This window comes from Podarcis vaucheri (assembly GCF_965113315.1).
Source record: "Podarcis vaucheri genome assembly, chromosome: 12".
Lineage (NCBI taxonomy): Eukaryota > Metazoa > Chordata > Lepidosauria > Squamata > Lacertidae > Podarcis > Podarcis vaucheri.
The window spans coordinates 11,020,917-11,036,660 of record NC_138750.1 but is presented as its reverse complement, the minus strand read 5'-3'; the positions used below and the strand labels follow the sequence as shown (position 1 = coordinate 11,036,660).

The window sequence follows — 15,744 nt, the reverse complement described above, 5'->3', positions numbered from 1 at the left end:
TGTATATATTTAATAAACCAACAAAACAAAAATAGTAAAACACCCTAACTTTGGATTGTTTAGTTTAAGTAGCAAAGGAGATGAGATCAGACCCTTTTCAAAAGTTGAGGGTTTTTTTTTTATAACAAATGGCAATTTTATAACTGTGAAGGCTGTCTTGGAGACAAGAGGGAATAGAGGGAGGAGTGATGCTGCAGCTAGCCCCAGCTTGCTGGAAGAAAAGTTGTTGGGACGGTGGGAGAATTGCAGTAAAAGCTGAAAAGCTGACAAGATGGATAGTTATACCTTTCTTTCCTTTTATGAGCTATCCAAACATGGCAGGGTGCAGGAATCCTTGGGGAAAATCCAAAATGAAGGCCTGAAGAAAATTATTTGCTGTGGCACATTTTACATATCAGGCTACATGGGAGTACAGAAAAAGGGCATTCAAAGCTGGAGTTTCAGACAAATTCAGGCAACATTTATCTAAGCAAGCCAGGGTGTCTGGCCACAAAACTAACAAAGGACACACTCAGAAGACTGTGGGGAGACTTGTTGAGTTCAGTGGTTCAGAGGTAGTTATAACCTTGGATTACAAGACAAAAAGAATGCATGGTCCTGGGTGGCACAAAAGAAAGTCAGTTGTCTTGTTCCTGCTTAGTAGAGTGGAGGGGCGAGGGAGGGGCAGATGTTATAGGCGAAGGGGATCGAGATATGGATATGCTCGTACCCCTTCCAATCTGTGCCTCATCCCGAGGGACGAGGGTAGGGTGAGCAAGGATTACTCACCTCCATCACTGGTGCTGTTCAATGCCAGGTCTATAGGCAACAAAACCGCCACCCTGTGAGATTTCTTTACCTCGCAGGGGGTCGACCTGGCTTGTGTGACAGAGGCCTGGGTGCCGAAGGGGCAACAGTTACCTTACGAGAGATGGCGCCCCCGGGTTTCTCCGTCCTCCACCAGTCGCGGACTGTGGGCCAGGGGGGAGGGGTGGCATTATTAATCCAGGAAGATTATCTTTTCAGGGCTCTACCATCGCCATCGATCCCCGGCATTGAATGTGTTGGCCTAGTGTGGGGCTCCGAGGAGAGCTTGGCTGTCTGGCTGGTGTACCGGCCACCTAGCGCACCAGCAGCCACCCTGTCAGGCCTATTGGAGGCGGTGGCCGGCTGGGCCTTGGAGTTCCCTAACCTATCGGTATTGGGGGACTTCAACATCCATGCTGATGCCACTCCCTCCTCACAGGCTCAGGACCTGGTGTCTTCCATGGTGACACTAGGGTTCTCCCAGTTTGTTTCGGGCCCCACACATCAAGCAGGCCACACACTGGATTTGATCTTTGGCGTAGGTGGGATTGACTTCCCACCCCCACCCTGCTTAGGTGGCGAGCCGATTTGGGCTCGCCCGCAGAGGCTGATGGACCCTGATAGATTCTGCCAAACCTTGCGGGACCTTGCTCCCCCTGGCGACTCATTGACTGAGCTTGTTGAGGGCTGGAATATCTAGCTCCTGGCAGCCATCGATGAGATCGCACCTAAGCGCCCTCTGCGACCCCGCAGAAACCGGGCTCTCTGGTTTACCGAGGAGCTCCGGAAAATGAAGCGGGACCTCAGACGGCTAGAGCGAGTATGGCGGGGTGCCCGTGACGAAGCCTCAAGAACATCTTATAGGACTTTTATGAAAACCTATGAGATGGCAGTGAAGGCTGCTAAGAAGTCTTACTTCTCGGCCTCCATTGCATCCGCTAGCTCTCGCCCGGCGCAATTATTTAGTATAATCAGGTCTTTAATGTCCCTTGAGGGACAGCCAAATTTAAATAACAATTTGACACACAGCTGTGAGGCATTTGCGAGCTTTTTTGCGGAGAAGGTCTTGTTGCTCCGCCATGACCTCCCTGCCAATTTGGATACAATAAAGGAACTGGAGGCTCCTCGACTGTCCTCGGGTCCAGTATTGGACCACTTTGACCGGATATCCCCAGCCGATGTGGACAGACTCCTCCCAGCTGGAAAGCCCACCACCTGTCCTCTCGACCCGTGCCCGTCTTGGCTGATTAGAGCGTGTCCAGACGAGGTGCGGGCCCTCCTGGGGGATATCATCAATTTGTCCCTTGGCACGGGGACATTCCCAGGGGAACTGAAGGAGGCAGTGGTGTGCCTGCTCTTAAAGAAAACATCATTAGATCCTTTAGATCTATCCAATTACCGCCCGGTTTCGAATCTTCCATTCCTGGGTAAGGTGATTGAGAGAGCGGTTGCTGAACAGCTTGGTGGGTTTCTGGATGAAACATCGGCTCTGGATCCATTCCAGTCCGGCTTCCGCGCTGGTCATGGGACCGAGACGGCTCTGGTTGCCCTAAGAGATGATCTTCGTAGACAGCTGGATCGAGGCGGGTCGGGGCTGCTGATTCCTCTAGATTTGTCAGCAGCTTTCGACATGGTCAATCACGAACTCCTGGACCACCGCCTTGCCGACGTGGGGATCCAGGGCACAGTCCTTCAATGGCTGCGCTCGTTTCTCTCTGGTCGGGGACAGAGGGTGGCGCTTGGGGGGGGGAATTGTCATCACGCCACTCCTTGGTGTGTGGAGTACCTCAGGGTGCGATACTCTCCCCAATGCTTTTTAACATCTTTATGCGCCCCCTCGCCCAGCTTGTCCGGAGTTTTGAGCTGGGTTGCCATCAGTATGCCGATGACACCCAACTCTATCTGTTGATGGACGGCCATCCTGACTCGGCCCCAGACACACTGACCAGATGTTTGGAAGCTGTGGCTGGATGGTTACGTGGGAGCCGGTTGAAGCTAAATCCTTTGAAGACAGAGGTCCTGTGGCTGGGACGGGACGATATGGGATGGCAGGGCAACTCCCATCTCTTGCGGGGGCACAATTAGTGCCAGCACCGTCCGTTAAGAGTTTGGGTGTAATCTTCGACACCTCCCTTTCCATGGAGGCACAGATTGCAGCTATAACAAAGGCGGCATTTTTCCATCTCCACCAAGCTAAGCAGTTGGCTCCTTACCTCTCTCGCCCTGATCTAGCCACTGTGATCCACGCGACGGTCACCTCCAGACTGGATTATTGTAACTCGCTCTACGTGGGGCTGCCCTTGAGACTGACCCAGAAACTCCAGCGGGTGCAGAATGCTGCAGCGAGACTCCTTATGGGGTCTTCGCTGCGAGATCACATTCACCCGGTGCTATACCAGCTGCACTGGCTCCCGGTGGAGTACAGGATCAGGTTTAAGGTGCTGGTTTTAACCTTTAAAGCCCTATACAGTCTAGGACCCTCGTACCTACGGGACCGCCTCTCCTGGTATGCCCCACAGAGAAACCTACGGTCTTCAAATAAAAACATCTTGAAGGTCCCAGGCCACAGAGAAGTTAGGCTGGCCTCAACTAGAGCCAGGGCTTTTTCGGCTGTAGCTCCGATCTGGTGGAACACTCTGTCACAAGAGACTAGGGCCCTGTGGGACTTGACATCTTTCCGCAGGGCCTGCAAGACAGAGCTGTTCCACCAGGCCTTTGGCCAGGGAACAGCCTGACTCCCTCCCTTGGCAATCTTCGCAGAGCTCTGGCCCAATGGTTGCCAGTGGCTTGATTTGAATTAATTTTATAATGAATGATTTTAGAGTGTTGTTTGTGCTGTACTTTTGTACTGTTTTATTGTTGTTAGCCGCCCTGAGCCCAGCTTCGGCTGGGGAGGGCGGGATATAAATAAAATTTATTATTATAATAAAAGAAGTCTAGTTTTTAGGTAGTGTTGAAAGTACTACTTTTGAAGGACACTTTAAATTGTAGGCTCTCCAGAGGCTTCTTTCTCTCACTGAGGCTTCTTTCATTAGGTTGGACCGAAGGGGTGCCTGTGTCAATGCTTTTCCTTATCCATTTCATTTGCGGTTTGGCTGGGAACTTCAAGTGCGCTATCTCCTGGTTTGTTAGATCCTTAATATCTCTCTCTCTCCCCCCCCCCAAATCACACCTTAGCAGTTCTCCTTCCTAGACAGAATGGCCTTTTGAACCCAGGTTCTCATGAGGAGATGCACAACAGGATGGCAAAATATTGTTCACTGGCAGTACAATGCAACTGTTTTGATAAATCCAATTTGTTTTGATAAATGTAAATTTCCATTCAACATGCCTTTTAAGTTGCCTAAATATCTTCATATAATACATCAGAAACATTAGTAAATGCAAATCTAAATATTCTCTTTTTAGCAAGGTGATACAGTAGCAGATGTTAGAACACTGTTGAATGCTACAACCGTTGACAATATCCGCTCCGTCTTTGGAAATGCTGTTAGCAGGTACACTGATCTCAAAATTCAATTTAACTTAAGAATAATTGTCAAACACTTTATAATAGTAGCAGACAAAACCCCTCTGATTATGACAACAGTTGTCTTAACATTAAATGCTGTGGGGTACATTTGAGAGTACATTTTAACAGGCCCAGGAATATTTCATATGGAAACAGCTCTAGTGTACATTGATTTTTCAGTGTACTTCCTAAAGATTGAGGAAAGCATAATCAAGAAAATCTAGAATTTGACACAAGGCAACAGCAGGAGAGGGAAATGAAGACATAGTAAATGGTGAAGAATATGTAGTTATTTCAGATTTGCCTACCTACTTAGAATCGTAGAATCTTAGAACTGTTGGAAGTGACTGAGGGGCACCTAGTCAAACCCTCTGCAATGCTGGAATCTCGGCTGGATCATACATGACAAATTGCCATTCAACCTCAGCTTAAAAATCTCCAAGGAAGGAGAGTCCACTACATATCATGGGAAGTCTGTTCCACTGTTGAACAGCTCTTACTATCACAAAGTTCTTCCTGATATATAGTCGGAATCTGCTTTCTTGTTACTTAAATCTATTGGCTCAGGTCCTAGCCTCCGGAGCAGGAGAGAAAAAGTTTGCTCTATATGACGGCCCTAGATATTTGAAGCTGGCTATCATATCTCCTCTCAGTTACTACTTTACCAGGCTAAACATACCCAACCGTTCCTCATGAGGCTTGGTTTCCAGAGCCTTTAGCATTCCCCCAATTTCTTCATCCAAGTCATTAATAAAGATACTGAACAACAACGGGCCTAGGACAGAACCCTGCAGCACATCATTTGTCACTTTTTTTCCAGAATGATGATGAACCATTAGTGAGCATACTTTGGGTTCAGCCAGTCAACCAGCTACAAATTTACCTGACTGCTATCTGGTCCGGTACACATTTTATCAACTTCTCTGCAAGAATATTATGGGGGACTTTTGTCAAAAGCCTTATTGAATTCAAGGTACACTACATTCACAGCCTTCCCCTGAGCCATCAAGCTTGTAACTCTATCCAAAGAGAGAGAGAGATTTGTCTGGCATGAGTTGTTTTTGGAGAAACCCATGCTTGTTCTTAGTAATCACAGCATCTTTAAGAGTAGTCTACTTAACAGTAAATGTAACAGCTTAGTATTGAGGCCAGGGGGCTGTGTCAAGGACTTCACAGAAAGAAGACAGCCTTTTAAAGGCTTTTGAACCAAATTGGACAGATAGTGATTTGAATAATTATCTCTTAAACAACTGCTGAAACAGGCCTCTCAATGCATTTTCAGTTGTATTTGTAGAAAGAGCCTCTCTCCCGTCATTACTCAGACAACATAGAGCAAATCAGCAGAACTGTTTGCTGCCTGTTCTTTAGGATTCCTGCCAACACTGGCATAAAGGTCAGTGTGAGACTTTTCTAAATTTAGAAATGACAGTTACAGTAGTAGGGCTGAACAGTCAATACTTCCGCCATGCTGGCAGAAACAGTACTGAACAGAAGGCATTGCTTTTCTAATGAAAACTATACAGAAAAGCTTCTTCATTGCTGAGTTCTGTTTACGCAGCTGTAAATCACCCTCCCTTTTCTGTACAAAACATCTTGATCTGACCTTTGGTTTCTTAAAGAATGTGGGTGAAGGCACCTGTAGTAAAAGTTAATGTTAAATCACTTCTAGGCTGTGTTGGATAAAGTTGTCTTAGAAGGGAGAGAAAATCACTTGTTCAATATATTAGTGAAGCTGCCCTTGAATTATTGTTCCTTCTTTGTCAACATTGTGTTTAGATGTTTAATTACAAGAATAGGCCTGGTTCAGATGATAATCTATAACACCATTCCCCAACCTACTGCCACTCCCAAGTGCTGGCTGGCGCTGATGGGAATTAGAGTCCAACATCTGAGGGTACCGGATTGGCAAAGGCTGATCTACAGCATGATTTGTTTAAATGGTTTGTTAACCATAAAGTAAATCACAGTTCCCTGGCTTTGTATTTAACAGTCGGTGGATACTATATGTATTTGCAAAGTAAGGGGGGAGAGTAGAGAGCTTGCTAAGCCTTATGCTTGGTATAGACCATCATCTGAACCAGGCCTTAGAATGTGTCCCTGTGAAAAGGTAGGAGTGAATCTGGCCACTCTCCATAAATGGCATCCCATTGTAGTAAAAGGAGAAAAGTAATTCTGATGACACACTACTGAGGTGGAACAAATGGCCACCATTAAAGAGGCAATATATATTGGTATTAATTTATTTTGTGTACAATGAAATCTTACTCATTCCTGTGTTTGGGCCATTGTAACGACACAGTCTCTAATTACAAGTAATTTGACAAACTACCGTATTTTTCGCCCTATAGGACGCACTTTTTCCCCTCCAAAAATGAAGGGGAAATGTGTGTGTGTCCTATGGGGCGAATACAGTCTTTCGCTGAATCCTGGGGAGCGAGAGGGATTGGTGCGCACCGACCCCTCTCGCTCTCCAGGCTTCATGAAACTCTGCGCAACCTTCCGGAGCCCGGTGCCAAGCCGCGCCGGGCTCCGGAGGGTTGTGAAGAGCTTCATGTGCAAGCGCATTCCGAAGCCTCGGGCGCGCTGAAGAGTGCGCCCGGGCTTCGCACAGCTGTCCACAACCCCGGGGAGACCGGCGCGGCTCCCTAGGCTTGCGGATAGCAGCCTGTTCTGGGGGCTGGGGTCGGGGGAAGCTCGGGCTTCCCCCGTGCCAGCCCTGTGCCTGGGGGGGGGATGTTTTTTCCCCTCTTTATTTCCCCCCCCCAAAAAAAAAACAAACCTAAGTGCGTCCTGTAGGGCGGTGCGTCCTATGGGGCGAAAAATACGGTATGTAATGAATTTACTTAAATACAGATACTTATCTGTGTGGCATTCTGAAATTTGAATTTGGAAGAGAGCAGGCCTTTGTACTCATAACTGGGAGTAAGTTCCAGAGAACAAAGTGGGGCTGGCTTTTGAGTCAGCATGTATAGGATTGCCCTACAAAAGACATAAAATAGCTTTAAGTATGTTCTATTGCTCCTTAATTTTTGGTCAGATTAGAGTTACTGAATAAATACATGGATATGAAGTTTATGAAGATTTGATTGTGTCCTAGAGAAATGGTTTCTAAGAATACAGAAGGGGGAATTAATTACTTTTTAATTTTATCCAGAGAGTTGATTGAAGTGGGCTGTGAAGATGCAACATTGGCTTTTAAAATGAAGGGTTACGTAACCAATGCAAACTATTCAGTAAAGAAATGCATCTTCTTGCTTTTCATAAACCGTAAGTACCAAAGTACACATTTCTCGGTGTTCTAGGGCATTACATGGGGTTGGATTAGATGATTCTTGGGGTTCCTTATGATTCTATGAAATTTTCTGTAGTCTTAACAAGGTAACACTTTCTCTATTAAACAATGGTGGTGAGCAGTGTTTAATGTTGCTGGCAGTGAAGTGCTGTCCAGAGAAAGAAGGGGTTGCTTTTGTCTCCTGGCTTTATTTCTTGATTTTATTATGTGTTTTAAAGGGTCAGGGATTATGCCCTAAACTCCCAAATTTTGTTGTTTTAATGCATTGTGCATATTTGTCACATTTGCTCTGCTTTGATAGTAAGGGTCATTTCAGACAGAGGAGTTTGTAAGGGTCAGCCAAGCAGAATCGGCATGTCAGGCATTTCCAAGCCACATGAAAGCTGTGCTTTTGCAGCAAGAACTGCTGCTGCTGCTGTCCCAGAGCATCAGGTCTTGCTCAGATGGAAACAGTGAAACTAACCATTTGATGCTGCCAAACTCCTGTACTAAGCAATACTGTTTCTTGAGGTGGTGGTAATTCTGTTTCCCCTCTTGTGTCCAACAGCTGGGGCAAACTGCCATCTGGAAACCCACTCACTCTCTTTGTCAGAATTTAAGGTGTTTGTCCACTGTATTTGTAAGAAACTGGGACTGGCATAACTGAGAAACAGTGACCTGTTTCAGACAGGATGGTATAGTGGGGTAGGAAACTGGGGTGGGGAAATCACATCTGGGAACAAATTCTCTCTTTTGGTTTCAGATAGTTCATTAAAAAGCCTATGCTCCAAGGAAGCTTAGTTTGGTCAGAATCAAGTATATACTTCAGAGTTAATCCAAAAACATAACCATAGTTGCTAGAGGGCCATGAAAATATGTGTCCTGGGCTTTTTAGACTCCTCTACCCAAGAGGTGCATTGGTTGTCAGATGTGAAATATATTGGCCTTATTTACAGTTCTCCTGCCCCTGATATAATTTAATATACCATATTTGAGTCTGAGTTCACACATAACTACAAACTGACTTGCCAAAAACAGAAGGAAGAAACAGTGAATTAAGTTGAGTATAGTACTGCTGTACTCAAGGTCTTTGAAAGAAATATAAGCCCCTGTTTGACTTTCTTAACTTTCTACTTGATACAAACAAGTAGACCTAAAATATTGCACCTCTCAGTGCTCCAGCTTTATCTTCCAACGTAGGTATCCTACTTGGTTAGGGCAGGGCAGTTAATCCATTCTTTACACTTTCACTAGATAATCCTTTGCAGTACAGACATTAGCTGTTAATCCAGAGAGAGTGAAGTGCATTTAAGTGTCATTGAAATAATCGGTTCCAAGGCAATGTGTTTATTTGTAAAGTAAACATATGCATGGGAAGGTTATTTAGGATCAGGGTGTGGCATTGCATCTGGTGGTCATGAACATGCAAAATTGCGGATATATTCTGAGGACTGCTGATGATAAAGTCACATTTACTTTTTAATTGTTACCATATATTTCCAGTTGGTTATATAAATAAAAAAGTGAAGATCTAGACTGATCAGAGATGGGTGTAAAAGTTGTATTATACAGAAAGTAATGTAGACTGCTTACCTGTCTCCCCTGATTTTTGTTTTTCCTCCCTAGATCGCCTGGTTGAGTCAAATGCTTTGCGAAAAGCAATAGAAACTGTATATGCGGCTTACTTACCTAAAAATACACATCCATTTTTATACATAAGGTAAAATGTTTTTTTCTATGTAGAGTCATGTGACCTAGATAAAAAGATAAAAATGCATCTAGGCTGCAATCATATGCACACAGGGAGTAAGCCCCCCTAAACACAGTGGGCCTCACTTTTGAGTAAAAATGGGCAAGATTTTGTTTAACCTCAGTTAAACAAAATTAACCTTGCTAAGCAGTGCTTGCTATCATTTGTTTTTATTAAATAAAAACCAAGTACAAATCTAGAGTTAAGAGCAATGAAAACAGTGGATGCAGTTTATCATTACCCTAACATGCATGTACATCAAAAATATTCCTAATGTCATTGCAGTATGAGTACTAATTCATATTTTAGTTTTTTAAATTTCCAGGTAATACAAAAGCTAAATAATCATCAGCTCAATAATAAATAAGAGACTTGAAATGTTATTTCTCTGCAGTTTTAGAAACTCAGAAGCACTACAAACAAGGATCCAATCTCTGAGAAACACAGAGCACCCTAAACTCTGTGGCTGTGGCACTGTGACGTTAACATGTGAGAGTGCTGGAGGTGAAATACCGTAAATTTCGCTCCAAAACACGCACTTTTTTGCTCCGAGAAAGTAAGGGAAAATGCCTGTGCGTGTTAAGGAGCGAATGCACGGATCAGAGCCATGGCTGCCGTCAGTCAGGCAAAGCGGGAGCCACTTACACGCTCTACGAGGCTCTCACTTTGCTTTCTTTAAAGCGACCTGGAGCCAGGAAGGAGGGAGGGAAGGAGAGCCATAGCAGCAAAGCCGGCAGCAGCCGCTTACACGGGAGGAGGGAGAGACGCTAGCAAAGGTCTGCGCGCTCTCTAAACAGAGCAATGAGGCTGCAGAGAGACGGCAGGAAAGATAAAATTTAAGCAACCAACAGCAAAATAAAACCAACCTCGAGCTCTGAGCCAGCGCAGTGAAAACCAGGAAGTAAAAAAAAGGCTGGGGAGGGCATGAGGGAGAGGGGAAAACTTCGCAAATCCCCCGCGTCTCAGCTGATCGGCTGGGATGGAGCAGCTTGTTTTCAGGCAGGATAGATTTGAGCATTGTCTGGGTCCTAGTGCCCCTACCGCTTTTTTGTGCTCCATTCTATTGCTGCTGGTGGCTGCTTATCATTCAGGCTGCAAGGAGGAGCAGTTTTACACAGCTAATGGCGAATCCCCTGCAATCCAAGTCCTCCTCACTTGCTCAAATCTATTCCGCCTCAAAACAAGGAGCGGAAGGAAAAGGCTGCAAACTGTTAAATGGAAAAAAACCCAGGCACAGGGCAAAAACCTTAAGTATACCTTTAAAGCAACAGTGCTCTTTCCCTCCCTCCTCCCCGCGGAAAAGCTCCTTGTCCCTTGAGTTATTTTCCTTCCCTCCCCACTTAAAACGTGGTTACAAAGCACGGATCCACATGGATCCTCAGGATTTTTGCATTGGGCTACCCCAAACTCACTGTCAGATCACATGTCTGTGGCCACAGCATGAACCATAAAAATCATACATCCACTGTTTCATTTAGAATATTTTTTCCTCGTTTTCCTCCTCTAAAAACTACGTGCGTGTTATGGTCAGATGCGTGTTATAGAGCGAAAAATACGGTAGTTAAGCAGGTTACCCAATCAGAACCCAGGGGGTGGAGTCAGAGGGTCTATAAAACCAGCTCTGGGAGGGGCAAAAGGAGGAGTTCGTTGGGAGTTGGTTGGTTGGTTGGTTGGTTGGTTGGTTGGTGTGGGAGTGAATTGGGATAGAGTTTGTGGGTAGGTTGAGTTAGTGTAGCAAAATAAGCTGAGTCAGGAATAATTAGGGGCTCAGAAAACAAGTAAATATCTGAGAGGTGGTTTAGTGAGTGAGAGCAGGTAGCGGAAGTTATAGGTCTGGATAGGCACCCCATGATTGTAATTGACCAATACCGTTTATGAAACCACACGCTTGTTAAACTGCAATAAATAAACAGAAGTTTATGTTCCAATTTAACCCTGACTGGACTCAGTATTGTACCAGGTAGGGCCTGGGTGGTGGCAGCGAGAATAAAGTGGAGGCCCAGGGATCAATAGATGGTGAAACGTCTGGGGACCCTGTGTGATCGCCACAGGCACCCACTCTTAACAAATCTGCTGAATTGCCGTTCTTTTGATTAACTTCACATGGTATTCTCAAAATGTCTTGCAGCCTTGAAATAAACCCTCAGAACGTAGATGTGAATGTGCATCCCACAAAGCATGAAGTTCATTTCCTTCATGAAGACAGCATCTTGGAGAGTGTACAGCAACACATAGAGAGCAAATTGTTGGGCTCTAACTCATCAAGGGTATATTTTACACAGGTGAGTGAATCTGAGCATGTCACCGAAAAGGAAAAGGCTAACCAATCTGCTTTGTTGGTGGTTGCGAGAGTGAGTGCTCTGCATTCAGGATTTGGATTTGTTTTGTCCAATGAAATGTTTTGGATAAGCTGGACTTAACAATACAAAATGTCATTTTTAGGTGTGTTCTTTAATATAGATTAGTGGTTTACACAAAAAAGAGTCCAAAGACAGACCAGTGCTGCACACAAACAGATAAAGTGGCCTCAATTGAACCGACCGAGGTTTTATGCCAGGCAAATACGGAATATACTGGTGATGGGACATTTGAAAACCACTGATAAAGGGCATTAACATGATTCTATCTGACAGAAAGGGGATAATGGACAAAATCAATGTTAAGTAGCCAGTTGTGATTCACTTTATATGTGCAAATGGGATAAAGATTTCTGTATGCATTTGGTCTTCAACTAGAAAGCAGTATTCATAGAATTGTAGATTTGTAGATTTGTAGTTGTAGATTTGGAAGGGACCCCAAAGGTCATCTAGGCCAATCCCCTGCAATGCTTTTGTTAGAGCCTGATCACTTGTAAAGAGCAGGCTGTTATGTTTGGCATGATCTGTAATGGCTACTCCACAGAGGTAGATTATGTTATAGTTGCAGCTACGTGATGCCCATGAATTGTGCTTATCTGGCTCTCCAACTAGCTTAGAAGGAGACCTGTACAGTTCCAGTGGTACTGAATTGCTTCTCTTTCATCTCTTCCTTTAAGACATTGCTGCCAGGTGTTACTGCCTCTTCCACCGATGTTGTTAAATCAGCAAATTCTTCAACTAATCAAGGGGGAGACAAGGTCTGTGCCCGCCAGATGGTCCGCACTGATTCCAGGGAACAGAAACTGGATGCTTTTCTTCAGCCGGCGAATAAACCTAGGCCGTCTGAACTTTCTGCAGTGACATCCCAGGAGAACAACAACAAGCAAAGTTGCACGGGAACTGGACTACAAGATGCTGAGATGGAAGACTGCAGTGACTTGAATTCAAGAGATCTAAGAGTAGAAGCTGTGGAGATTGCAGAAGGGTCAACAGAAAGCCAACCATCACCTCTTGAAGCTCTACCTGCTAGGTATGAGCAATCTCTGTGGAATAGCATTTCTAAGTTGATGAGAGTTTGGCACCTTCTTCTCCCTCCTCTTTGCTAGGTGATGCTCCTGAATCCGAGCACTTTTCTGTCTTTGACATTGTCTTGGGGAAGGGTTGCCCCTAGGCTGAATTAAGAAGTGTTGTCTTTTTATTTTTCTTTAACACATTTATCACCTCTTTTTCGGAAATAATAGCACTAAATAAAAACCACACAAACTATCCTCCGTAAAACACTTGGAAATGTTAAAACCAATAGCAGAGTGAAACAATAAATACATCTAGTTAATAAAAATGACCATCATAATAGGTCACCTTGGCAGATTAAGACTGGGTCTAGAAATAGACAAGCATCTATTTCTGCCTGTGGCCAAATTTTGCTGGTATAGTTTGGCTACATAAGACTTGGGCAGATTTTCTGGTAAATGTAGCTATTGAGTGTGAAATGTATTTTTGAATCTACTTAACCAAATACCTGTTTAATTACTCCAGAGTTAATCACAGCACTCTGCTTTGACTTGTATACACGTCAAATAGAACAAAATGCATTTCCTTTTCATATTCCAGAAAGAGGCAGCGAACAAAATGTGATGTGGAAATGGAAGAACAGCAAAAACAGGAAATGACTGCTGCCTGCGTTCCAAGAAGGAGAATTGTGAACCTAACTAGCATAGCAACTCTTCAAGAGGAAATCAGCAATCGGGCACATGCAAGTATGCATGTTCTGCTATTACCGTTGTGTTTCATGTGCAAATTTAGACCCACTAAGATAGCATAACTTGCATTACAGGATTTATAAAAACTATCTCCCATAACAGGAATGCTCTTTATTTTTTATTTTTACTATACTATGAAGTATTAAATTGCACTCAAGGCTAATACTCTGCTAAAAAATCAGCTTGGAAAATCAAAGCTTTATATACTTTAGCTAGAGATGTAGGGATAAGGGAAAAAAATTCTGAACAGCACAGAAAGGGTCAGAGTTGGACATGGAGACCAGGCTGCTGCAATTTGTTGATACTGTTTTGGAAATAGTCACTCATGAAGTAGGCATTGATTGAGAACACTGTTGGCAGCTGCTCATGACCCATTATGTAAGCAGTTCAGAAGAATGGAGCAGAATTCTGCTCTCAGGTCCCGTAAATATTTATTTTGAAGGAAACAAAATAGCTTGCAAATTCTTTATGTGGGTGGCTTCCTTTCAGCTGCTGCTTGTATTGTTCAGAGCAAAATTCTTCTGTAATAGAAGCAGCTGAAGTTTAACAGGCATTAAATTAATTAATAGTTGTATTATGAAGTGGAAGTACTATGGTTCCAGTACTCTTTCCTTCATTTTAGTACCTGGATACAGGTAGTTAACACCACTAGGCTACCGATAGTCTGGCAGCTAGGTCTGGAAAAAAATGGACTGGCACCCAGTGTTCTCATTTGCCAGCTCAGCTGGTTGGAGGCTACTGAGTTTTAAAGAAAGCATAAATGGATAAATACATTGGTTAAAATGAAGTTTTTGGATTTAAACAATCTTACAAACTGCTTGAAAGCCAATTCCTGGTTTGTGGAATGGGCTTCTTAAGATTCTTGGCAGAGTAGCAAGTTCAATACTCACAGTAACTATGTTAACTATCTGGAGTACTTTGGACTATATTGGCTTGAATTCCAAAAGAGGTCTGATATAACTGCTTTGTAAATTGGCAAAATATTTATTGGAGGAAACTACTAATTTCTAGCACTTGAAAATTAGTGCACACGGGAGCATGGAGGTTTGCTGGAGGAAGCATATTCCAAGGAATTTCACAGAAGGAAAGTACATGCAACTTGTAAGAACAGCATGGGCAGCGATTGAACCTCTTTCCAAAATGCATTTTTTTCTGAGTAAAAAGTATTGGGCTCCAATTGGGTTATATGAAATTGAATAAGAGTTGATATTTGAAGTCCATGATGCTTTAAGTATTTTAGTAAATTGAATAGTTGAGTTCTTAAAGGGAAGGATATTCTTCTGTATTGTACTAAACACAAGTGATTTGGATTATTTCAGATCTTCAAGAGATGATACGTGATCATTCCTTTGTTGGATGTGTTAACCCTCAGTGGGCATTGGTGCAGTATCAGACAAAACTGTATCTGCTCAGTACCACAAAACTCAGGTACCAGAACAAAGTTAAATATATTATTTTAGTCAAGACAAATAGTATCCAGTAGCTTGAGATAGGAAGAAAATAATCATCAGTGAGTACATTTCCAAATGGAGTGGTGTGGGCTATGCTGTAGTTTTTAACTTTTTAGTACTTTTGGGTCACTGCCCCAAATAACAGGAACGCATGGACTGCGGAGCTGCGCAGCTGCGGAGGAACAGTGAGTGAAATCATAGGTCATTAGGACCCTGAAGATATTGTCTGGATTCTAGTCATCAGAGGAAAAAGCGTTGATGAACCTCCCAGAAAGGCTGGAGAGAGATAAACTATATACCGTATTTTTTGCACCATAACACTCACTTTTTTCCTCCTAAAAAGTAAGGGGAAATGTCTGTGCGTGTTATGGAGGGAATGCCTACAGGTGGCATGCCTACGGATTTTCCTCCTCTAAAAACTACATGCGTGTTATGGTCTGGTGCGTGTTATAGAGCGAAAAATACGCTATATAGGAGGTAGAAAACAGAGAGGGTAATATGAGTGGAATCTGTTCCTAGAAGACCAAAGAGTGGTTGATGTCACCCTGTAGTTTGGGGTCATTGCATCTGCTGACCTAAGAGACAGTAAGATGACTTGATAATGTATATTTTGAACTGCTCTGAGTTTTATAAATGGAAATGGGAATGGCAGATTTTAAAGTGATAAACTTTCTAACCTTATTTGTAATCTAATTGTGTTTGCCTTTTATGATTACTTATAGGTATATTGCTTCTTATACCAGCTCCCCTTCATTAATACTTGTAATGTTCTTAAGTTTCACAAGGATTATAGTCAGTGATGTGTTCTTGCCCTTTAATTAATATTAGATTACATAGGAAGCTGCCGTCTACAGAGTC

General features: G+C 43.6%; 1 protein-coding gene across 4 annotated transcripts in view; it reads left to right on the top strand.

Annotated features, from left to right (window-relative positions):
- Positions 1–15,744, top strand: part of MLH1 (mutL homolog 1) — a 34,688-nt gene that overhangs the window by 11,828 nt on the left and 7,116 nt on the right. For 3 of the 4 annotated variants that reach the window (XR_014212335.1, XR_014212336.1, XM_082192809.1), the window contains exons 8-14: positions 4,195–4,283; positions 7,452–7,564; positions 9,195–9,288; positions 11,447–11,600; positions 12,353–12,705; positions 13,287–13,432; positions 14,755–14,863. Coding sequence is in view for 2 of the 4 variants with exons in the window: in XM_082192809.1 (XP_082048935.1) it covers positions 4,195–4,283; positions 7,452–7,564; positions 9,195–9,288; positions 11,447–11,600; positions 12,353–12,705; positions 13,287–13,432; positions 14,755–14,863 (1,058 nt within the window). In the remaining 2 variants the exon portion in view is untranslated. Of the gene's footprint in view, positions 1–4,194; positions 4,284–5,591; positions 5,691–7,451; positions 7,565–9,194; positions 9,289–11,446; positions 11,601–12,352; positions 12,706–13,286; positions 13,433–14,754; positions 14,864–15,744 lie in introns of those variants that run through there. The other variant, XM_082192810.1, reaches the window with a different exon arrangement.